Here is a 24,411-nt window from a genome sequence, read left to right as displayed (position 1 = left end):
AATTTAAATATAATAAAAGAAAATAAATATGGAAAGTAAGAGATAGTAGGGGTAGTTATGAAAATCTTATTTTCCTTCCCAAATTTCTCCATATATGGAGAGAAAATGAGACATGGGGCCCACTTTATTTTCTCCCCACATTTTCTCTCCTACCCAAACAAGAGAAAAGTTGTTTTCCCCCCGTGTTTTCTTCTATTGTTTTCTTTCCTCCCTAATTTTCCCTCAATCCAAGCAGGGGGTACATTTATTTTTGATTATCTACCTACTGGATCTTAGCCGTCCATGTTAAAATTTAATAAGCATTATAGTGCATATGAGTATGTAACTGTTATGACCACTGATTCCATCAAACCGACCAGTCCTGTGACTTTGTGTGTTAATTCCATTGTATTGAAAACCGGACCGGACCGGCCGGTTCAGACCGGAAACCGGTGAACCGGCCAGAAAACCGGTCCGGTTAAGTTGTGAACCGGGTTACTGTGTAACCCGGTGTGACCCGGCTTGAACCGGGGTGACTCGGACTGAACCGGGGTGACCCGTCCGGTTTGGTGGATCAACCCGGTCTTCTCTTTTTTTTTAAAAAAAAAATATTTTGATGATTTTTTTAAAAAAGCTGTTGATAATTAGGACTTAGTGATTGAGTAATTATAAGAAAAAATATTTTATTATCATATATCCATTTTGATATTTTGTTGGGATGAATATTTAGTGATTTTAGTAGTATGATATTATAAGAAACTGTGAGAATGTAATTATTTTACTAGTAATTCAAGATATTAAATTGATATCTAATTCTTAGTGAATATTTAAATTATTTTTTATTTTTTTATTTCTTACCGGTTTAACCCCCGGTTTAACTCCGGTCTGACCCAGTGACCCTTGACCCATCACCTTGACCGGTTCAATTGCCGGTCCGGTTTTCAGTACCTTGGTTAATTCTCAGCACGCCAGTAATGACCAAACTCCTTTACGTCTCTTTATGGGTCCCACCACCTTCAATCAACGACCGTGTCGCCAAATTCAACATTCGGGGAAAGTTAAGATGGGTAGATCACAATGAACTAGTGATCCTCCAGTTCTTTTTATATCAAGTGATAATATTTTAAATAGATTTAGTATTTTTTATAAATTACACTTTGACGAATATACTCGTATTTAAAATTTTAATATGTTTATGTTGGTATTGGAGTTATAAAAAAAATCTACTTGTACTCAAATTGCATTGAGGTTATCAACCCAATCACCAGAGGTTATAATAGCGTGATCACCTTTTTAGAGATCTAATAGATGAAATTTCGATGCTAATACATAGAAATTAGCAGGTGATATTCATTCATGTTCATAAGGAGGCACTTCCAATAATTGCAGATCAGTTAGCAAAACTCTCCCATTACTTAAAAGATTTTTTTAAAAAAAAAATTCTAGATCACCCTCTACTTCTGTTTGAGGAGGCAGAAGCTTATGTTAATGGTATTCAGTTTTACATTAAAAAAAATTAATACATTTTTCTAATTTCATCTCTAATTAATTATTGTTTCTATGTTAATCATAATAGGTTTCCACATATTCTCTCTCACTCACCCTCTCTAGTCTCTATATTTTTCTGGTCCCATTTATTATTAGGTAGAAAAAGAAGATTTTTATTGGTTCTATTTATAAGTCATATCATTAAAAATCTTTATATAAATATACAACTTTACTTTTTATTTATTATGGTGTAAATTTTGTTCTCATAGAGTACAATATATATTAAATAAGAATAAAGTTGAAAAGCTATTAAATTTTAAAATAGAGTTAATAAAATTTAAATTTTTTTAATTCTAATGAAAAATATTAGAAGTGACTTAATTATAAATAAAAGCAAATAATATCAAATGTAAATTCAAATTTTAGTTTTTCCAAATAAATTAAAATGCATTATTTGTACTTAATCACACTAAAAGAAAAAAAGAAAATTGCTCAGAGTTAAATACAAAAGGGTTCAAAACTTCCATATTTACATGTCAACCTTACATATTTACAAGTTAAATTACGTTACAAGTTAAATTTAACGATTCATATATATATATATATATATATATATATATATATAAAAGCAAAGCTTTCATATTTACAAGTCGAATTACATGATTTATAAGTCAAATTATTTGTCTTTTAAATAATAAATTTTGTAGGACCTCTCTATAAGTAATAAAAAAACCTGAAAATTACTAAATCTTAAATTAAACTTGTTTTATACGATTTAGTAGGTTTTGACTACACTGCACTTATAAATAACAATATATTTTTATAAAATTTTATAATTTAAGATTTAATTATTTTGATATTTTTTGTGAGATTTTTCCTATTTAATAATTTTACCAGAGGCTGATGGGTTGCACTATATAATTTATCTATTCTGTTGAAAAACAAGTTAACTACAGCTATACTAAAAAGAAACTTGACATATGAAAAAAGAAATTGATGATGGCCAGATAATAAACTCTTATATCATTTTGAAGCAAAAAAAAAAAAAACTAGAAATAAAAACTGAAGGATAAATTAATTAAAAAAAATGGACCTTAATTAATCCGAGGGAGAATCGAGCTTCAAGGTAAAACTCACCATGCTGGTCGGAAAAATAAATAAATAAAGCTAAAACTCACCATAAAGAAGAAACCTGAACTACGAAAAAAATAAGAGGTTGCACCTGAATATGTAGAGAAAATAAAATTTTTTGTGGCTTTGCAATTGTATATAGCTAGGCTGCGAATTTAACAAGCGTCCATGAATTTTTAGAGCAGTAAAATCATTCATATATTTTTAAAAAATTTCACTTTTTTTAAGAAAAAAATAAAAAATAAGAAATCAGAACTTCCTCAAAGAAGTTTAATTTGTGGTGAATAATTTGCTTGTTATTTTTCGTCCCGTCCAGCATCAAAATGGTTTTCAGAATATCCAATGCTTTTGAAATACCCAGCGTAAGGGTAAAATTGCAACTTTTTTTAAAAAAATTTTTATAATAAAAATGTCTACTAATCTTAATAGTTTAAATAATAAAGTCTCTCCTTAATAAATATCAGATTTTTAACTTATTATGCCAAGCTTCATTCCTTTAATAAAAGAAAAAAAGTGGAATTCTAGTGGAGCACTGAAGACAGAAGATAAGGTTGAGACCTGAGAGTTACAATCACAATTAAATTAATTAAATGTCTTAAAAAAATGAAGCCTTGACCTTGAATTCCACGCAACTGAATAATTCAGGAATTTCTGCCCCATTTTTTGGGGTTTTGTATAGGCACTGAGGCACATTAACTATGGCCCACAGCCAAACTCTCGAGAGACCAAAAAACGTTCCGTTGCCGGGACTCGAACCCGGGTCTCTCGGGTGAGAGCCGAGTGTCCTAACCAACTAGACTACAACGGACGGTTGATCATGGGATCAACACTTATTGAACTTTAACTATGCACGTCAATTTGATTATCATGCCCATCCTCATTAATGGTGTATTTGGATAGGTACAAGGAAAAGTAATTTTTATTTTATCTAACTTCTACAACCATAAAAGTCGCTTAGAATAATTTGATTTATGCTTGAAGCAAAAAAAAAAAAAACCAATTTGACAAGATGAAACTTATTTAGATAGTTAATTGAAAAATAAATTTAGATATAAAATGACTGAAAATAACATGAGTTTTATTTTATATATATTATATGTGTATAATGTGATAATTTTAATAAAAATGCTAAAATCAAAATTATAAAAATAAAAGGATTTGATGTATTATTGAAAATGTTGTAAAATATACTTACTATATTTTAATTAAAATTTTTAATATTAATAACCTTTGATTTTGATTAGCCAAACATAAAAATTAAATTTGAAAAATATATTTCTTGTTTAATTATTATTTTACATTAACAAATAAAAATAATAATAAATAAATCTCAGTAAAATTGTCATTTTCTTTGCAAAGGGCACTTTTTTTTTGGGGACAAGTGAGAGGGCATAATTATCATTACAACGTGATTCATTAGAGAAGCTACATATAATAATGACTTCTAGACATATTAGTAGCAATGAAATACTATTGTTCTCCTCCCCCAAATGATAAATGATTGATTCCAAATATCTATGATTCATATTCTCTATAAAGGACCGGAAATGCCTTGCTTACGTATCATTGGAAAAAGTTAAAAGTTACTTTTCTAGTCCTATTTATAGGACATATAGAGAAAATATTTTTTTTGGTCCTATCTATAGGGTACTGAGAGAAACTTTTTGTATGGATGTATAATTTTACCTTTCATTTATTATTATGTTCACTTGCTCATTTACACTTAAACACTTGCATTTGGTGTTGTGAATTCCATTATGTTATTTGTAAATTGTCAAATTTTTGTTGTAAATTACTGAATTTTACTTGTTCACTTACACTCAAACACTTACATTTTAGGTTGTGAATTCTCTTGTGTTTCTTGTGAATAGCCAAATTTGGGTTATAAATCCATAAACTTTTGTTATAAATCTTCAAATTTCACTTGCTTATTTACACTTAAACACTTATATATTTAGGGTTGTGAATTTTATTATGTTATTTGTAAATTACCTAATTTTTGTTGTAAATTCTTGAATTTCACTTGTAAGTTGTCTAATTTCAATTGTTTACTTACACTCAAACACTTACATTTTGGGTTGTGAATTCTCTTGTATTTCTTGTGAATAGCCAAATTTGGGTTGTAAATCCATAAACTTTTGTTGTAAATCTTCAAATTTCACTTGCTCGTTTATATTTAAACACTTGTATTTGCGGTTGTAAATTTTATTATGTTATTTGTAAATTGTCTAATTTTTGTTGTAAACTGCTGAATTTCACTTGTAAATTGTCTAATTTTAATTGTTCACTTACACTCAAATACTTACATTGTGGGTTGTCAACTCTCTTGTATTTTTTGTAAATAGTTAAATTTGGGTTGTAAATCCATAAACTTTTGTTGTAAATCTTTAAATTTCACTTGCTTATTTGCACTTAAACACTTGCATTTGGGATTGTGAATTTTATTATGTTATTTGTAAATTGCCTAATTTTTATTGTAAATTGCTGAATTTCACTTGTTTACTTATACTTGGACATTTGTGTTTATTTTGTTATATATATTTTTATTTGCATTATATGATTGAATGGTTTGCTTGTCTTGGTGGTTACACCGCTTTTGGTGAGCCAAGAGGTCATGGGTTCAAACCTTCCCTTAACCATCTTGTTTTAAAAAAAAAATTCCGGCCACTGAAACTACAATAACAACCACCGGGGGTTCGGCAACCGGCGCTCATGTATTATAAAAAAATATTTAATTTTAGCTTGAACCCTCGGTCTTGCAGTGATATTTCAGAATGTTTTGGGGGTTGACTGATATAAATTCTCTTCTGCGGTCTTTAAATGAAATTTTCCCTTTTTATTTTATCTAACTTCTACAATCATAAAAGTCACTTAGAATAATATGATTTATGCTTGAAGCCAAAAAAAAAAAAACCAATTTGACAAGATGAAACTTATTTAGATAGTTAATTGAAAAATAAATTTAGATATAAAATGACTGAAAATAACATGAGTTTTATTTTATATATATTATATGTGTATAATGTGATAATTTTAATAAAAATGCTAAAATCAAAATTATAAAAATAAAAGGATTTGATGTATTATTGAAAATGTTGTAAAATATACTTACTATATTTTAATTAAAATTTTTAATATTAATAACCTTTGATTTTGATTAGCCAAACATAAAAATTAAATTTTAAATGAAAAATATATTTCTTGTTTAATTATTATTTTACATTAACAAATAAAAATAATAATAAATAAATCTCGGTAAAATTGTCATTTTCTTTGCAAATTATCATTACAACGTGATTCATTAGAGAAGCTACATATAATAATGACTTCAAGTTAAAAGTTACTTTTTTTGTCCTATTTATAGGGCAGAAAGAGAAAATATTTTTTTGATCCTATTTATAGGATACTGAGAGAAACTTTTTGAATGGATGTACAATTTTACCCTTTATTTATTATTATGTTGACTTTGTTTAGATAAGGTATAACGTATAATAAATAGGGATAAAGTTAAAAAATTACTAAATTTTAAATGAGAGTTAATGAAGTTTAAGGTTTTTCTTAGTCTGTATAAAATATACTGAAAGTTACTTATAAATATGACCAAAAGAGTACTTTTTTTTTTCCCTCATGAAGCTCTTTTATTTCACTGTGATGCAAATGAAAAATTTTGATTGGAAGTTACTTTTACCGGTGAGAAGTCAGTTTGGGATGCCAAACCTGATCTGATCCCAAACACAGCCTAAAACAATTCCTAAATTATAAGATATCTTAGGTTTTTTGAAAAAAAAAAACTTATTTCTCAATTTCATTATCTTTGCTTTGAAATTTAATGTTGTGTACCAACTAGGGCTTGATTAACCATGTAAAGATTGGAAAGCAGAGCAACTAAAACGCGAGAGTAATAAATTGGGTACTTTGCAATATCATGAAACTCATTGAAAAAAAAAGCTATGAATAATTTAAATAAGTTTTAATTACTTTATTGGTTAGATAACTTAGAATTAAAGTAAAAAAATTAAAACCATAACTAAAAAACAAACCAAATTCAAGTTATTTTCCTTATTTAAACAGCATATTAAAAAAGACAGAACTTAATTATATCAACCCCTCTTTGTAATATCTTTGACAAATGCATTGATATTAATTTCAGAAGAGCCACCTTTTGCTATTGAAAGCTGACATATCCGCTTAAGCTCTTTAGCTCTCTTTCTCATTTCTCTTCCTTCTTCATCATCCAAATCCATAAACTTCTGCAACAAACCAGAAATTTCATCTCTAGTTATCAATCTTTGAGGATCAACATCTTTCTTCACCCTCCACCCAACTTTCCAATCTTCCACTATCATCTTGCTGTTGAATTGTTGATCCATCACAATGGGAAAAGTAAGGAAAGGAACACCAGTAAAAACACCTTCTCTAGTAGAATTCCAGCCACAATGAGACCAGAAACCACCTATAGAATCATGCATTAACACTGTCAATTGCTCACACCATTCCAAAACTAAGCCCTTATCTCCACAAATCTCTCTTAGCCTTCGAGTCTCTCCTCGTGCTACCCACAAGAATCGAACACCGCTTAGACGTAAACCAGCTGCGACTTCTTCAATCTGAGGGTTTGATACTGAGAGAAAGCTTCCTTGTGAGATGTACAGCACAGAACAAGAGGGTTGTTTGCCCAGCCATTGAAAGTAGGTTTCTTCAGAGGTTGAAGAAAAGAGATTTGGGTTTGGTATTGTAGGGCCGATAGTGTAAATGGGCAAAGAGAACTCAGATTTTAACACATGAATGGCTTCAGTTTCAAGCTCGTAAATTGTGGGGAATAACAGATATTGTAGTTTTGGTATACAAGAAAGAGCTTTTGAGCCCAATTGCAGCATTCTTCGGCTAGGAGAGCTTCCGTCGCTAAGGGGAAAATCCACTAGACGGGTTGAGGAAATTCCGGGAAAATAATCCACACGTTTGTGGCCTACTTCTGTTGCAAACATTTTCAAGCGAAACAAACATGATTTTAGTTTAGTAGTTCAAAACTTAGTTTATTAATACTTACTTATTAAATCCCAGGTAGCAATAGAAATTATTAAAAATTAAACTTGTTATAAAATTCAACTAATTTTTAATATTACTTTCATTAACTGCTCTAACTAATTCACACCTATTAATTAATTATAAGAGACTACTAACTACTTCACACCTAACATAAAAACAGTAAAAAAAATTAAAGTTTTCATAAAATTCGAGTAATTTTTAATATGACTCTCATTAATTATACTAAATTTCAATATCATACTAATTTTTATTCTTTCACCATTTTTATTAAATATGGGCGTATATGAAATTAAAGAAAATATTTAGTGTTTGTTGAAACTGTCATAGGGTTTTATAATAAGGAAAAAAGGGAGTATGAGATTTCAATCTCCTTTACTTCCCCAATTTATAAATTATTTGTCAAATTATCCTTATTGCTTGCATAGGGGTTCCATTATATGGGAACAATGATTAAATATTATTTTTTACAAAAAATAACATATGTTTATTATAAATAAATAATTTAAATATTTTTTTTAAATATTTATAAATTAGGTATATAGTTTTTATATCCAGAACCGAATGGAATACATATTTCAAACCTTTAAAACACTTTCCATCTATTTATTTTTTTCCGAAGGATGAAAAGTCAAGGTTGATGGCGTTGCATCATTTTCATTTTAAAAAGGTAATGATTTTCCCCTGAAGTAATGATAAGAATTTTAGCCACCACTTAAAAATTCTCAATCATAAGAGTAAACCAAAGCAGAAAACAGATACCGACCTAACGCGTTGACGGGATAATGGCCATGTTGCTCTAAGAGATGATGGTGTTGATACACAGAGAAAAACGACGCAGACATAGTCCAAAACGACGCAACAGGGATGTCCCTTCGATTTCCGACTCCGACGACCCAGAAGAGAAGAGTATCGTATATAATGAGTGTAGGCGGCGGCTCAAGCCGATCGAGGAGCTTCTCAAACGGAGACTCCATCCTTGTCATGACAGCTTCGACGAAGCCGAGAAGGTCGGCTGCACGGTCCAGTTCGGAGGGGATTACGTTGGGTACAGTGCTGAACCGAAAATTGATGGACTGGGCTTCTGAGCCGATGAAGCCGAGCCATTCTTCAGTGACGACAAAGGTGACGAGAATGTCAGGGCTTTTGGAGAGAAGGCAGTTACAGAAGTTGAGTACGGGATTGATGTGGCCTCGACCTGGGTAGGGCATGGCCACCACGTGGCAGGCCGCTATTGGTGGGACTTCCATGGGAGAGAGAAATGTTGCAGAAGCAGGAAGTTATCCAAGTGAAGACGATGAAGAAGGAGAAGAAGCTCTTCGCGATGAGGTGTTGGTTGGCGGGCGAATGGTTTTTGGCTTCCTTAGTTATGTCTCTCGTTGGGTCCCAATCCAATGACCACTAATCATGCACGCGCATTCTTCTTCTCTTTGGAGTAATTTACGGAAGTATGGATTACGATTTGTTTCTTCTTCTTTTTTAGGGTCCGTTTGGATCAGCGATTAGAAAAGTAGCTTATTGAAAAAGTAGCTTATGGAGAAGTGAAGTTGGTAAAAGTTAAATTAGATAAGCTGAATTATGTTTGGATTGAAATTCAGAAAAGCTAGTTTGCAAAAGTAAGATTGGTAAAAGCTTGTTTGGATTATAGTTGAGTAAAAGTAAGTTTGGTTGTAAAATGACCAAAATGGATATAAATTTTAATAAATAATGAAACATGATAAAAAAATGATTTAACATAATACAATAAAATTAAAATAATTTATTATGAAGAAGTCAAATTTAATAAATGAATTAAATTTTAAAACTTTAAAGAAATCATAAAAAATATTCCTTTGGTCCTAAATATAATACCTTAAAAAAAGGTCTTATATTTAGGACAGGATTTACACTATAAAAAGAGTCTTATATTTAGGACCGGATGAGTAATTTAAATATAAAGTAAAACATGAAAAAATAAATAAAAGTGAAAAAAAAACAATAGAGGATATGGGAGAGGTCTGAGAATTTGAGGTGAAAAAAAAAAACTCAGGAAATGTGTTAATATAGCCGAAGTAAGGGGGTGGGGGTGGGGGTGGGGGTGGGGGAAGCTCTGACACGTGCAACAGTGAAAAAGCAGAATAAACTCCAAAATAAGCTACAAAATGCAGCTTCTCCCCCAACGCTGGTTTAATAGCTTAAAACAGATAAGCTCCTTTTGAAGTTAAGCCCAACCAAACGGGTGACCACCTTGTAATCGGGTTTGTAGCAAAAATAAGCTACTTTTCACCCCAAATAAGCCCAACCAAACAGGCTCTTAATTTGTCATTACCATTTACCACCGATATCTTTCAAATCTTTTATTTCTGTGCAATGCACGTGCATTCTCCTTAGCGCAAAAAGGCAAGATGGCTTTGAAGTTTGAGCATACCAGTAAAAAGATGGAAGGGGGAGAGAGACAGAGTGGCGAAACATTATTAAAATACTCTTTTAGTCTTATTTATAAATTATTTGTAATATATTTCACACAAATTAAGAAAAATTTTAAACTTTATTAACCTTCAGTTAAAACTCACCAACCTTTCAATTCTATCCCTATTTAATATGTATTATAACTCATGTAAACAGAACCAACAAAATAGCAAATAAAAAATGAAATCGTATATCTATATAAAAAATTTCTCTTAGTATCTTATAAATAGGAGCAAAACACATCTTCCTTCTCTACCCTTTAAATATGACCATGGGAGTACTTATAATAGAAACTTTCTCACTATTAAAACTCTAAGTTATATAACATATTAATTATATTACATATGAAAGAGAAAATTATATAAAATTGGGCAAACATAATAGAACAGTGAAGTTACAAAGCCACCATAACCACTATGAGAAGCACCCAAATCGATGGCTAAATTAGAATCTTCAATAAAATGGGAGATAGAAAGATATATTCACTTAGTTCTATTTATAAGATATTTTCAATATATTTCACACAAATCAAGAAAAATCTTAAACTGCATTAACTGTCTATTAAAATATAATAACTTTTTAATTTAACTTTTATTTAATATATACACCTTTTAAAAAAATTAACTATCTTCACTACTATGAATGAAGTATAAATAATACATTCATAAAAAAAAATTAGTGACTAATAAAACGGACAAAAAAAAATATCTTTCTCTACCTTATAAATAGGATAAGAGGAGTAACAATTGGTTTCCAATAGCATGAAAAAAAGACATTAGTTACAAAGCAAGGCGAGAAGGTATGTTGTAGGTACTAAATCTAAGGAGGGCAAAGACCAGCATCTTCCAAACAAAACTTTGGATTGATTGAACCAGATAACCGTCACACCCTAGGTTTTGGACCTAAGAATACATGGGTTAGCCTAAGATAGGTAGGCTACTAAATCCCTATGAGCAGGAGTCCCATAAATGTAAAAAGAATGTTGAAGGGTTTTAGGGACTAAACTGTAAATAGAGAAGGTTCTAGGAACTAAAATGTAAAGAAAGTTAGAAGCTCCAATGAAGTCTCAAGGCCCAGAAATGAGAAAAGAGGTTAGTTCAGACCAAAGGTTATGATAGAGGCCATAATAGGATGATTTATGAGGTTTACTTGACCAGGGGCAAAACCGTAATTTTTGAAAAGTTTCGAGCTAAAAATGGGTAAAAATGGAAGTAATACCCAAAAATTCTAGAAAATTTCAGAAAATAGAAAATGACATTTTAAGGCCTATATATGAGGAGAAATGACAAAAATGCCCTTGAGTTGACTTAAAAGGAATTTATAATTAGTTTATGGCTCAGTTTGAGATGTAGAGATAGATTTAATTGTTTGAGTCATAAGAAAACCTCAGAAAATTATGATAAAATGGGGATGTATGATCTAAGAGGCTATAGAATTTATAAAATTAGTCTCAACCCTTGAAGGCCAGTAGAATGGCTTTAATATTTTTTTAAGGCCAAAACTACAGTTTATGGGTTTGTTATGGGAAATTTAAAAAGAAATACTTATGTTCTGAGTTATGATCTGAGAAAATTCATAGATTTTCTACAGAATTAAAAAAATTTTACGGTATAAATAGATGAATTTTTGGGGTTCAGGATTGGATAAAATACTCCAATCAAATATTAAATAATTAATGTCCCTTAATTAGGAGACAAAGTTAGAGAATATCTCAGATATTTTGAGGAAAACAAGTTCAACTTGAATTCTCTTCTTCTTTCCCATGTGCTTCATTTATGAGGGTGATGAGTCATCATATGAGTCACCAGAAGATATTTTATGGGGCAGTAGAAAAATTAGAATGCAATACGGGTAAGTGTTAGACAGTTCCCTATCTACCCGGTAGAGCAAAATTTCTACTATGTGCCTTTTATTGGCCAATATCAATTATTAAAAATACCTAGAGATCTCAGAAAATTATGAGAAACTAAAGGAAATTCATTTAGGAATCATGGAGATTTATAAAATTATTTCCAACCCTAAATGATGAGGAGGTTAGCTTTAGTTGAATTTAAAGCTAAATTAATATCGGTAGATTGTCTGTTTTTACGGAAACAGCAATTTCAAGAGTTATATGGGGAGAAAAATTATGAAATTAATCAAAAAGTTCCTTTTACTGAGATATAATTAATGGTGATTTGATATAAGAATTTTGAGATACTAGAATTTTTCAGCTATCAGATAAAATAAACCAATATTATATTACGATTCAGTAAACTGTCAGGACAACCGGGGTGGTAAAATTTCTGACAGAATGTCAAGGACACATGTCACGCCCAAATTGGCTAAGAAAGGGAAAAAGAAGATAAAAAGAAAAAGGAAAAAAAAATACTAAATCAAGTTAGATTAAAATTTAATTAGGGATAAGTAAAATGATTATGGTTAAGTCATCTTCCGTAGGATCGTGACACGTGGCAAACATGGTTCATTGGATGGCTAGGATTTAACCATCTATCTTTGAAAAGTCAAAAGTTTCTAGAAGGGTAATTAACCAAGTTAATCAAGGAATTAAGAGAGTTAACCTTGATTAAAGCCCAATTAATCTTAATGGATAAGAAGATGACATAAGCCCTAATGACTCACCATCCAAGTGTGAACATATTAAGTCACATAGCCTAAGATTTGTACATGTGGAAAGAGGTAAAAATTGAAGGGCTAAGATTAAATCTTATGCAATAAGGGCAAATGTGGAATTAATGAAAAAGGAAGCCTATAAATACCCCCTCCCACATGTTCATTTTGTGTGAAGCCTTTCAAGTAGGAAACCTCTTGCAAATTTTCATTTAGAGAGAGAAAGAGAAGATTTCTAGTGAGAGAAAGTCATTTGGAAGCAAGGTAAGCTTCTACAACTCTCCTATTTCAAGTATAATAATGACATGTGGGTTTTGTGCTATTTTAATGATGATGGAAAGTCATTTTCCTAAGGGGAAGTGCTGCCTAAATTTTATCAAAATGATAGAAAATGGTTTAGATGAAGTATGGTTAAGATTAAGCATGGTTAAAGGTTAAGGATTAAGTGATTACATGTTAGTTTTGTTAAGAATCCTTTTCCCTATAATTATATATATGGTTTGGCCAAATTGAGAAATGTAGGAGGGAAGATGTTTCAATTCAATTTGATCTTCCAATGAGTTTAAATGATGATTTAGTGTAGGTATATACCAAGAAAGGGATGTTGGAAGCATTAAAAATTGAAATGAAAATTTTGAACCTATTTATCCCTATGGTTCGGCCAAGTCAAATTTAATGGGAAGGGATTGGATTTTCATAAAACTAATATGATAAATGGATTCTACATGAAAAATTATGTAGAAAAGGCCCAAGAAAGTTCAAGAATCAAAGCTAGAAAAATAAACCCTAAAAATCGAGAAAAAAGGGGTTTAAGGGGTTACGTTAAGTTATGGAGTTGAAGTAATGCTTAATGTTGTGTCATTGGTTGCCTAATAGGCTATACACAACAAAGGGACAAAGATCTAGTCAAGAGAAAAGAGTTCAAGAGGAAGGAAAGCCAACAAGGTAGCTTTTGCATTCCATTGCTTGTTAGAGTTACTATACATTGTATGTTCATTACTATGTGTTATGATGTTATGCCATGATGCCTCCATGCATGTATACCTTGATTTATGCAAGGTTGATATGATATGTTATGTTATGATGTTATGTTTTTCCATGGCAAGTACATAATACTCAAGTATGTATGTATGCATGTAGCTTGAATTACATTGTGATGTGTAACCATAGTAATGTATGTAATGTGCTACTAAGATTCCTCAAGAATCTTACCCCCATACTTAACAAACCTAGGGCCTTCAACCTCCAAGAGCAAAGGAAAAGAAGTAGCTATAGTGGAGAGTTAAGTTTGCCTCAAGAAGAAAAAGAAGAATGAAGAAAAACCTTATGTTGGATGAATGTAATTAAGAGTATGCTTTAATGTTTTAAGTTATGGATGTATGTTAGCTTATGTGTTCATATGTGAAAGCATGCTAGTGTTGTCCAATATGCATGATTATATGGTAGGAGAATTAGTGTGCAAATAATTGGTCAAGTAAGACAATTTATCCTTCCAAGGGAGATAAAAGTCAACATTATGGACCTAAATTTTGACTAAAGTCAAATTAAGTAATCGAGTGAGTATGGCCATGAGATTTGGTGAGCAAATAGATGGGATTTTTCTCTTTAAGATGAGAGTTGGTTCACCTGAATCTAATAACCACACAAGAAGTTATGCCCTTCCAAAGTTGAGCTAAAATAAGTGGAAAATGGAAAAATAACCATATGGACAGTAACTTTTTCAAGAAAAATTGGGCTCGAATTTTAAGGCAAACAGTCTAGAAACTATTTTCTCTTAAAATTTTATCCGAAGAGCTTTTCATAGAACTTAGAATCACTCGATTTTGATTTTTCTACAATTAGTTATGAATTTTCGAAGTTTACCACATTTTTGGGTTACAATGAATAGTAATCCGTAAAAGAAAATTTTCAAACTTGATTTTTCATAACTTGTAGTCTTCAAAAGAGATTCCAAATGCTTCCGCAAGGCAAGTTATTTGGTATAAACTTAAGGTGTTACAATAACTGCAACTAAAGACATCAAGCAGGGTTGAGTGCAAACTATGTGATATCCCATTTCTCCCCAATCCACGCGCTTAATGAAGCCACCAGTGTTATTATGATTTAAGTCAAACCCTGGGACCTTCAAAAACCAGAAACTAGGAATAACACTAAAAATAACAATGGTTGATTCCATGATTTTCATCGCCACCACAATATCCACTAAAATTAACACCAGTCTTTTGGTAGGTTTTCTTATAGAATAACCCGCCCAAACAAGTACATTTGTCACACCCTGTATAATGTATTTCTAGAGCAATGTTGATCCTTAAATGCTTTCAAAGTCTTTCCAAGTGGCTTAAAAAAATTAGCCTTTAGACCAAAATATACCTTGCAAAGTGATAGATTTTATAAGTTCATAAATAACAAGAATAAAAGCTAAAATATGCACAATTAAGCTTAAGGATATACCTTGACCTAGCTGCAATTAAACTCAAATAGAGGGAAACTAAGCCACGGCACAAAACAATTTGGCCAAGGTGTAGTCACTAACAGCAAAACGCACATCAATACTGAGTAGAAAATTTTAGGTTTTAAAGCCCCAAATTTGACCTTCGCTATCATTTTTCACTTCTGCGTAATTCTTGGGAGTATTTTATTATGTTAGGGTTTGTGATGCACACTAAATGTAAATAATGCAAGTGCACGTGTTGATCGAGCAATAAAGAGTTAGTAGATTATTGTTTCGTGCAAGGAGAATAAGACAAAATAGTATTTAGGCATTAAAATTTCTATTTTTATTCAAGTCAAGCAAGTTCAATTATGATTAATTAATTAAAAAGAAATAAAATAAAGATAGAAAAATTCAATATTAAAAGAAACCTAGAGTCACTAATTCCTTACTAGTTAGATAGACTTTTTCTTTTAGTTAACTAATTATAGTCTCAATGTTAATTTAGTTAATCTAGAACATTAGTAGCTAAAAGTGTCTTTCGATTCAATTATATAAGGTTAAATCTAACTTAAATACTTAAGAGGATAAATAAATCAATTTCACTCTTCATCAATTATATGGGGGCTCCTAGGTATATTTCAATCCTGCAGGCTAATCAGGATTTCCTTTTTTCAAAACTAACCTCAATACTCAAACTCATATTTAATGATGGTCAAATATTAAATAAATATACCAAAACAGGGCTAAGTAACCAAAATTAACATCAAGCATAATGAATTAAATAGACAAAGTCTAATCAATAAGTAAGTTCAGAGTTACTCTGGATTAAAGAAAAGAACTAGTTGCACATGACCAAAATAAAACTCACAACAACAAAAAAATAAAGAACTAGCGGTTTTTACAAAAACAGCTGATAATGCATAAAAAATCGCTACAAATGATGTCCATGTGATCAAACCATTGCACATTAGGAGTGGTTTTACAATAACTGTTACAAATGTATAATTTAATAGTGGTTATTTGGGTCCACTACAAGACAACCGCTACAAAACACTTATCTTTTTTTTTTTTAATGTATAGTGAGGTAGATTTTGGAGCTCTAAAGAGACCAGACTTGGGCTTCTTTACTTGATTTTTTCCCCTCTTCATCTTGCTTTTTCTTGCTCTTTTCTCACGTTTGTGCTGATGTGTGTATATATATTCTATTTCTTATTACATACTTATAATTTCCTATTTTATATTTGCAATTTCCTATTTCAAGTTTGTTATTTCCTATTGCAGACTTGTAATTCCTTATTTTAGATTTGTTACTTCTTATTTCAGACTTGTTATTTTTTATTACAGACTTGTAATTTTCTATTTTAGATTTGTGATTTCCTAGTTCAAACTTATTATTTTCTACTGCTAACATGTAAATCCATGTTTGAGACTTATTATTTTTTATTACAGATTTATAATTTTCTATTTTAGACTTGTTATTTTCCACTATAGACATGTAATCCTTATTTGAAACTTGCAATTTCTTATTTCAGGCTTATTATTTTCTATTGTGGACTTGTAATTTCCTATTTCAAACTTATTATTTCTATTGTAAACTTTTAATTCTCTATTTCAAACTTGTAATTTCTTATTTTAAACTTATAATTTCTTATTATAAACTTGTAATTTCCTATTTCAAACTTGTTTTCTTTTTCAAATTCACAAAAAGGTTTTTTTTTTTTACTCTTTTAGGCAATATTTCATAATTCATATTTAGGATTTGGTTTTTTGTTATTGTTAGTTCTAGAACTCAGATTGCAATTTCATAATTTTCAAGGTCTTTTATTACAATTTTCTCTAAATGTAAAGCTTGATGGTATAATCATAAATTATATTCCATGTGACCCTCTTGGCAGAGCAGCTTTTGGTTAATTTACTTAAAATAGTTACTAGAACCAAACAATCCCATGGCGGGTTTCTCTCAAGCGGAGTTCCCTATGCTTGGCGAGGCTGAATGGCGCATGGCGGAGGAGGTGGAGCTGTTGCAGCGAAGCAAGAAAAAAGTCAAGGCTATTTCATTAGATGAAGGAAATGCAATTTCGAAATGAAGTTTCTGCGATACACTAAAAGGATCTAATGCTGATAAGGGTGGAGGAGGTCAAGGGGAAGATTTGGAGGAAGACATTCTGGAGCAGGGATCGTTTCGTATTCAGATTTTGAAACATCAAAGAGGTAATTTCTCAATCCCTGAGTTTGTTCTCTCAGACGTGGTGCTGTAAAGGATTAGAAAGCCTTTTAAGAAGAGCTTAATTGTGAAATTGCTGGGTAAAAAGCCAGGATTAACTAGGATGGAACAGAGAGTTCAGAGAATGTGGACAAGGTCAGGAGTAGTAAATGTTGTGGATTTATCGAATGATTTTTTTGTGGTTAATTTTACCTCGGTTGAAGATTATGAACTGGCTTTATTGGGTGGCCCATGGATGATTACTGATAGTTATCTTACTGTTAGAGAATGGAAACCTGATTTTGATCCTAAAACTGAAGCTATTGAGGAAGTCCTAATCTGGATTCGCTTCCCCGATCTTCCATTAGAGTACTATGATGAGAACATCTTGGAAGCAATGGGAAATGAGATCGGACGAATGGTGAAGGTAGATATGACTACTTCATTACAGTCTAGAGGTGGCTACACTAGGGTGGGGGTGCAAGTTGACCTGAGAAAGCCTCTTTTACCTCTTTATATTATTGGGGGAAAGGAGAGACTGATTGTTTATGAAGGCTTAAACCTATTGTGTTTCTGTTGTGGCATGTACGGGCATACTGAAAAGGAATGCAAAGACCGTGTTTGCAAGGGGGATGGAAGTGAAGAGAAGGGCAGAGAAATTGAGGGGAATAAGGGGAGATATGTCTTTGGAGAATGGTCAAAAGTGCAAAACGGGAGGGGAAGGAGGAAATTCTTTCAAGGAGAGAATAAAGGGAATGGGTTTCAATTAAAAGGGAGAATGAATGGAGGCTCCTGCTTTGCTGGTTTGGAGTATATGGAGGAAGAACAGGAAGATAATCTTGAAAAAGAAGTAGAGCAGAAATTGGCGCCTGAAATCGCTGTAGAAAAGGTGTGGTACAAAAAGAAACATAGCAGAGGGGAGGAAGAGCAGGTAGAAAAAGGAGTAGAAAATGTGTCTAATACTCTGGTTTTAGCTTCTGTGTCGAAAAATCAGAAGAGATTGTTTGTTCCTCAAAGGGGTGGAGGTCCGGGCAGGATGAGAAATCTTGTTGAAGCTGTGAGGAATAAGGAGGTGATGCCTAAAGGAAGCAGCAAAGAGAGTTTTAAAGAGCGTGAAGTGAATGTAGTCCAAGAAACTCCTGAAATTGCTCGTGAGATGGCAGTAATGAAGGAGGGTTACTCAGATAGGCCTCCTGATGCGGAGAGGCAGGAGAAGGCAGAGATGCAGATTGAAGGAAGGGGTATGATTGAGAGCCAACAGTGGAATGAGTCCATTATGAGTATTGATTGAGTTTTACAGGATTCCTGTTCTCAACTTTAATATTATATGATGATTTACGACTATAATATTCTGGTTTGGAATTGTAGGGGGCTGGTAGTAGAAGATTTGAAAGAAGCTTACGAGCACTGGTTCAAGAATGGAAACCAGCGATTGTTGGAGTTTTGGAAACAAGAGTAAATCAATCTAAAGCAGGTGACCTTTTCAGAAGATTAGGTTATAATAAATGGGTAGTGGTGCCAGGAGTTGGCTTCTCTGGAGGGATTTGGATTGCGTGGAAGGAAGAATGGGTGGGGGTTTCGGTTATAAAAGATAATCCTTAGTATGTTCACTTGAAAATTGATGGAGAAATAGGGTGGATCCTCACGGTTGTTTATGTAGCCCCACGAGATTATGGGAAGCGAGATTTCTGGCATGACATGGAAGAATTTGTAGCAACTAATAGGGCCCTGTGGTTGTTGATGGGGGACTTTAATAACATTAGAAGAGAAAGCGAGAAGAAGGGTGGAGCGCCGGTTAATATAAGGAAATGTGATCTATTTGATGAAAGAATTAATTTGTGCAATCTGATGGAAGTGGCTTCTTGGGGGAACAAGTTTACTTGGAAGGGCCCCTTGGTACCAGGATATGAAAGAGTTTTTGAAAGACTAGATCGTGGACTATGTAGCAGTTTGTGGAATGATCTATTTTCCAATACAGCCATTAAAACCCTTGTGAGGTTGGGCTGTTCCGATAATAATCCTCTGTTACTTTGTAGAAACTTTGGGAAGGGAGATAGGGTTTTAAGACCCTTCAGGTTTGAAGCTGCATGGCTGTTTCATGAAAATTTTGAGGAAATGCTAAAGGAGAACTGGGGGAAGGAGGATAGCTTGAGAAGGAGGCTCTCTTTTATGAGAGAAAAGTTGTTAGTTTGGAATCAGGAAGTCTTCTTACACATACAGAAGAGGAAAAAGGAATTGCTAGGGAGGATTGATGGAATTCAGAAAAAATTGATGTGTTATAATAGACCAGTGAGGAACTTGGTAGAGCTGGAAAACAAGTTACAAAAGGAGTTAGAGGAAGTGCTCTTACAAGAAGAAGTTCTTTGGTACCAAAAATCTAGGGGAGAATGGATTAATGATGGGGATAGAAATACCAAATTTTATCACACCCGTACTGTCTCTAGAAGATGGAGGAATAAGATTGTGATGTTGCAGAATGATGAAGGTGAATGGGTTGAAGATTTGACCAAGTTAAAATGCATGGCTCGAAGTTTCTATTTGAACCTTTTTTCTAAAGAAGGTGATAGGGTGGGAGTTAGCCATTTAAACACTGGGTTCCCTGAGATTCCACTAGTTGATTTAAGGGCTATGGAACGACCGATAGATGATGAAGAAATCATATATGCTATTTTTTCTATTGGAGCTTTTAAAGCTCCTGGTGAGGATGGCTTTCCAGCAGTCTTTTTCCAAAAGAAGTGGGAGATTGTGGGGGAGGAATTTTGTAGATACGTTAGAAGGCTTTGGAAGGGGGAGGCAAACATGGAGGAAGTAAATAGTACCTTGTTAGTCTTAATACCTAAAGTAGAGAGACCTAAACACTTGAAACAGTTGCATCCTATCGCTTTGTGCAATGTGGCTTATAAATGTATCACAAAAATTATTGTTCGCAAAATGAAACCTTGGTTGAATAAGGCGATAGCCCCGAATCAAGCGAGTTTTGTTCCTGGTCGACACATTCAAGATAATATAGTAGTGGCTCAGGAATTATTTCACTCTATGCAGCATATGAAAGGTAAGGAAGGTTTCTTTGCTATGAAGATTGATTTGGAAAAAAGCCTACGATAGGCTAAGTTGGTCGTGTATAGAAGGGGTGGTTAGAGAATTGGGGATAGAAGATTTCAGGAAACGTATTATGAGATACATTACTTTAGTTAATATGCAGGTGGTGTGGAATGGGGAGAAAACCGAAAAATTTAAACCATCAAGAGGAATTAGACATGGGGATCCTCTTTCTCCCTATATTTTTGTACTCGCTATGGAAAGGTTGACACATTTAATTCAAGAACCAAAAGGTGAGGGACTCTGGAAAGCTTTTAAAGTAGGTAGGGATGGTCCTGAGATAACTCATTTAATGTTTGCTGATGATTTGTTGTTGTTTGGGGGGGCAACAGAGGAACAAATGAGAGCTACTTTAGACTGTCTGGAGACTTTTTGCTCCCTTGCAGGGCAGAAAATTAACTCTGGTAAATCAATTATTTACTTTTCAAGAAATGTCTCGTATAATGTTAGAAGCAGATTGTTGAGTATGTCAGGTTTTACTGAGACAAGGGATCCAGGGAGATGTCTTGGTATTCCTTTAATCTATGAAAGGAGTAAAGCAAAAAGTTTTGGGTTTGTATTGGAGAAGGTTAAAAGAAGATTAAGCTGATGGAAAGCAAACTGCCTTAGTATGGCTGGAAGGGTTACTCTAGCTAAATCTGTCATAGGTTCTATCCCTATATATCCTATGATGGTCACTCTACTTCCTAAAGGTCTCTTTGAGGAAATTGAACGAGCTCAAAGAGACTTCATATGGGGCCATGGGGGAGATGTCTGTAAGGTTCACCTAATAGGGTGGGATACCCTGCAGAGACCAAATAAGAATGAAGGATTGGGGTTCTTGAACTTGTGAAGTATGAATGAAGCTTGCATACTGAAGTTAGCCTGGGGCCTTCGAAATGGGTTGGCTGGCTTATGGGGCGATGTGTTGAAGTTTAAGTATAATAATGGGTTAGAGCTCTCTTCAATCCTACAAATGCCTAGAGTTGCTTCGAGTTTATGGAAGGACTTAGGAGAAGTATGGGAAATTCTTAATACCTTTTCTTGGAAGGGTCTGGTGGATGGGAAGAGCACGTCTTTTTGGCTGGAACCTTGGGTGGATAAGGAGACCATCATACTGGATCATTGTACTGAAGAAATCCAAGATGATCGATTGGAATGGTCAGTGTCTGATATGGTGGACAGAGAAAGTAATTGGGACTGGAATAAGTTTAAATCTCTAATTAATGATGATATTTTGGGCAGAATTAAGGCTGTTCATCCCCCTTTTAGGGAGGGTCGTGATGTGGTTCTTTGGAAGGAAGGGAAAGGGGTTTATTCTGTGAAAGATGGTTATAGAAGCATAAGGGGAGATAGGATGGGAGATGAGGAGAAATTTTGGGATCTAGTATGGAAATGGAAGGGGCCTGAAAGAGGGAGATGCTTTCTTTGGTTACTAAGCCATGATAGGCTACATACTAATAGTCTCAGGTTACAAAGATGGGGGGCAAGTGGCCTCTGTGATACTTGTGGAAGGCTAGAATCAGGACTTCATGTAGTCTGGGATTGCCCTGTTGCTAAGGAGGTTTGGAGGGAAATCATACCAACAGGCCAGATTCAAAATAGGTTCTATACAGACAATTTAAAGTGCTGGCTGGAACATAATCTTTCTTCAAGTCAAAGAATTAGAAATTTACCTTGGAATACTCGTATTATTTTTGGCACTGGTTGTTGGCAGTTGTGGAGGCAGAGGAATGAACATGTCTTCCGAGGTAACGCCCCGTGTTGTAGAACAACCGTTCATAAGATATGGCTAGCGACAGAGGAGTTTGCTGGAGCTAAGGGAGTGCTAGATCGAGTTCCAAGTGCAGGGGAGAAGAGTGGTGCTCCTTGCAAGTGGATTCCACCTGAAGTTGGTTGGATTACAGTAAATACTGATGGTTCTTGCCGTGGAAATCTAGGGATGGCTAGTTGCGGAGGGTTGTTATGGAACGACAAAGGAGAGTGGATTTGTGGCTTTGCTAAAAAGATTGGGTTTTGTGGTGTGGTAGAGGCAGAAAGCTGGGGAATGATAAAAGGGTTAGAGCTTGCTTGGCTTTGTGGCTTCCGAAAGGTAATTGTTGAATTGGACTCTGAAACTCTCGTTCAAGCTATTAAAGGGAAGAAAGAAGAGTCGATTTTCATCCCAGCAACTCTTCGACGCATTCTGACTTTAATGGGGAAAGAATGGAATGTTCGCATTAGGAGGATTGCTAGGGAGGCCAACTACTATGCCGATGCTCTTGCAAAATTGGGTTTTGATTTAAAAGAGGAAGAGTGTCTATGGCAAGAAACTCACGTGCAACTGAAAGAGCTGGTCGAGAAGGACAAGATGGGTGCTGTCGGTGGCGGAAGTAAGGCGTTCAATTTCAGTTTCGATTTTGATGAGGCTGCTGCTATTTCTTAATTTCTGATTTTTTGGGCCTGAGGCCTCTTCTCTCACCAAAAAAAAAAAGAACCAAACAATCCACCTCGTATCTTCTAAATGACACTTTTGATCCCTTATTCGTTCACTACAAAAAATAAAAAAATAGTGACAAAATTTTAATGCGTCACAAATTCCATCGCTGGAAAAAAAAAAAATCAAAGACTTGAATTTATATTGAGTACTTTTGAAAAAATATTTTAGATTTCTGGATAATACTTAATTACCCTTGAATCTATATTACATTTTCTAATTATGTCTTCGTTGAATTTTCTTCTTCCATATATGTAGTTAATACTATGAAATAAAATTCAGGCATTACCAAAACTGACTTTTAAATAGAGCTAATTTTTCTAAAGATGTTATTTGAGTCAAAAAGACAGATTGAATTCAGTTTTAATCTCAATTGTGTCTTTTGTTTTTCTTCTTCTTTTTGACATCTCTTAATAATAACCAATTCTTCTGTTATATTATTGCATCTTTATTTGCTTTACAACCTTTTGATTACTCACCCGCTTGGGAATTATTTACATTTGAATATTTGCTTTTCGCCCAAAAAAATTGAATATCTCTTCACATGTTTAAGGCTTTCTTCTATATATAAATATATATATCCATAAATTTGTTACTAACTTAAGTCATATCCATTTCAATCGGTCTGGTTGTGTCACTATAACTTCAATGATTGGTCAAAGAGCGGTGTTTCAATGTTCATTATTACAGTTTCTCTAAAGATCTTTCTGTGCGTACAAATTTAATCTTCAGTAGATTAAACTAAAAGCATCCTTTCTAGATTTAAATTTAAAATTAAAATAACAAAAACATGTGTTCGCACGCACTCTCTCTCATCTATTTAAAGACACACACACACACACACACACACACATGTGTACACGATATGTTCAGTAAAAAAGCCATACTTTCCTAAACATGTGTCGTTGAAAAATTTACCCAACTCGACCTTTATGCTTTTCAGTATGACGGAGAAGCCTAATGTTGACCGGTACATATTTATTTATTTATTTATTTTTTCGGTGAGAGACCGGTACATATTTATTACCTTCTATCTTTAATATAAGACCCAAATGATCAATTAAAGAAATTAAGAAAATTAATAAATTACTTTAACCTATTTATATTTATCATTTTTTTAAAACTAATTTGCCTCACTTATAAATTGATATCTAATCTAATAATTTACATAATTATTTTAGAAAGCTCATGTAACATATGCTATAATTAAATAATTTAGTAATTTTTTTAATCTCTCTAAATTAGTTAATTGAGTCCGGAGAAAAGGAATCAAGTCGAATAATATATATGACCCATTCCCAATCTCTACTTGTATGCATATATGTCACTAATATTATGAACATTCCTTATATCATCATTAAATTGAATATTATATAAATAAAAAATGCCCACTTGCATTGTGTCTAGAAACTAATTATATTACTATCTCTAACAACTAAATATACATTAAATAACGATCAAAACATTGTCCCACTAACGTGTGCTTACGTTGACCTCGTTTCCCTTATTTCAACGATCCAA

General features: G+C 33.0%; 1 protein-coding gene, 1 long non-coding RNA gene and 1 other non-coding gene across 3 annotated transcripts; 1 reads left to right on the top strand and 2 right to left on the bottom strand.

Moving 5' to 3' along the window:
• The first annotated feature begins 468 nt into the window (after window positions 1-468).
• LOC114759819 (uncharacterized) lies at window positions 469-23,649 on the top strand. The gene is made up of 3 exons (XR_003741967.1): window positions 469-931; window positions 7,291-7,302; window positions 23,639-23,649. It is a non-coding gene; the product is annotated as an uncharacterized LOC114759819 (long non-coding RNA).
• On the bottom strand, window positions 3,334-3,406 carry TRNAE-CUC (transfer RNA glutamic acid (anticodon CUC)). Its single transcript has one exon. It is a non-coding gene; the product is annotated as a tRNA-Glu (tRNA).
• LOC114759818 (UDP-glycosyltransferase 87A1-like) lies at window positions 6,641-9,085 on the bottom strand. The gene is made up of 2 exons (XM_028949065.1): window positions 8,408-9,085; window positions 6,641-7,570 (listed from the first exon to the last, which is right to left on the bottom strand). Exons 1-2 carry the CDS (start codon window positions 8,889-8,891, stop codon window positions 6,699-6,701), a joined length of 1,356 nt encoding a protein of 451 aa, XP_028804898.1. The 5' UTR covers window positions 8,892-9,085; the 3' UTR covers window positions 6,641-6,698.
• Window positions 23,650-24,411: the final 762 nt, after the last annotated feature.

Source organism: Neltuma alba, unplaced genomic scaffold (genome assembly GCF_004799145.2).
Source record: "Neltuma alba isolate B1F8T4 unplaced genomic scaffold, ASM479914v2 tig00010901_pilon, whole genome shotgun sequence".
Classification (NCBI taxonomy): Eukaryota; Viridiplantae; Streptophyta; class Magnoliopsida; order Fabales; family Fabaceae; genus Neltuma; species Neltuma alba.
Note: the sequence above shows the minus strand (reverse complement) of the source record. Positions and strands in the feature narration are given on the sequence as shown.

Excerpts from the sequence above, each read along its gene's own strand:
- LOC114759818 (XM_028949065.1), bottom strand. The coding sequence starts at position 8,891 with ATGGAAGTCCCACCAATAGCGGCCTGCCACGTGGTGGCCATGCCCTAC. Across the intron at positions 7,571-8,407 it reads TTATCCCGTCAACGCGTTAG|AAGTAGGCCACAAACGTGTG; the intron begins GTCGGTATCTGT and ends TGTTTGCAACAG.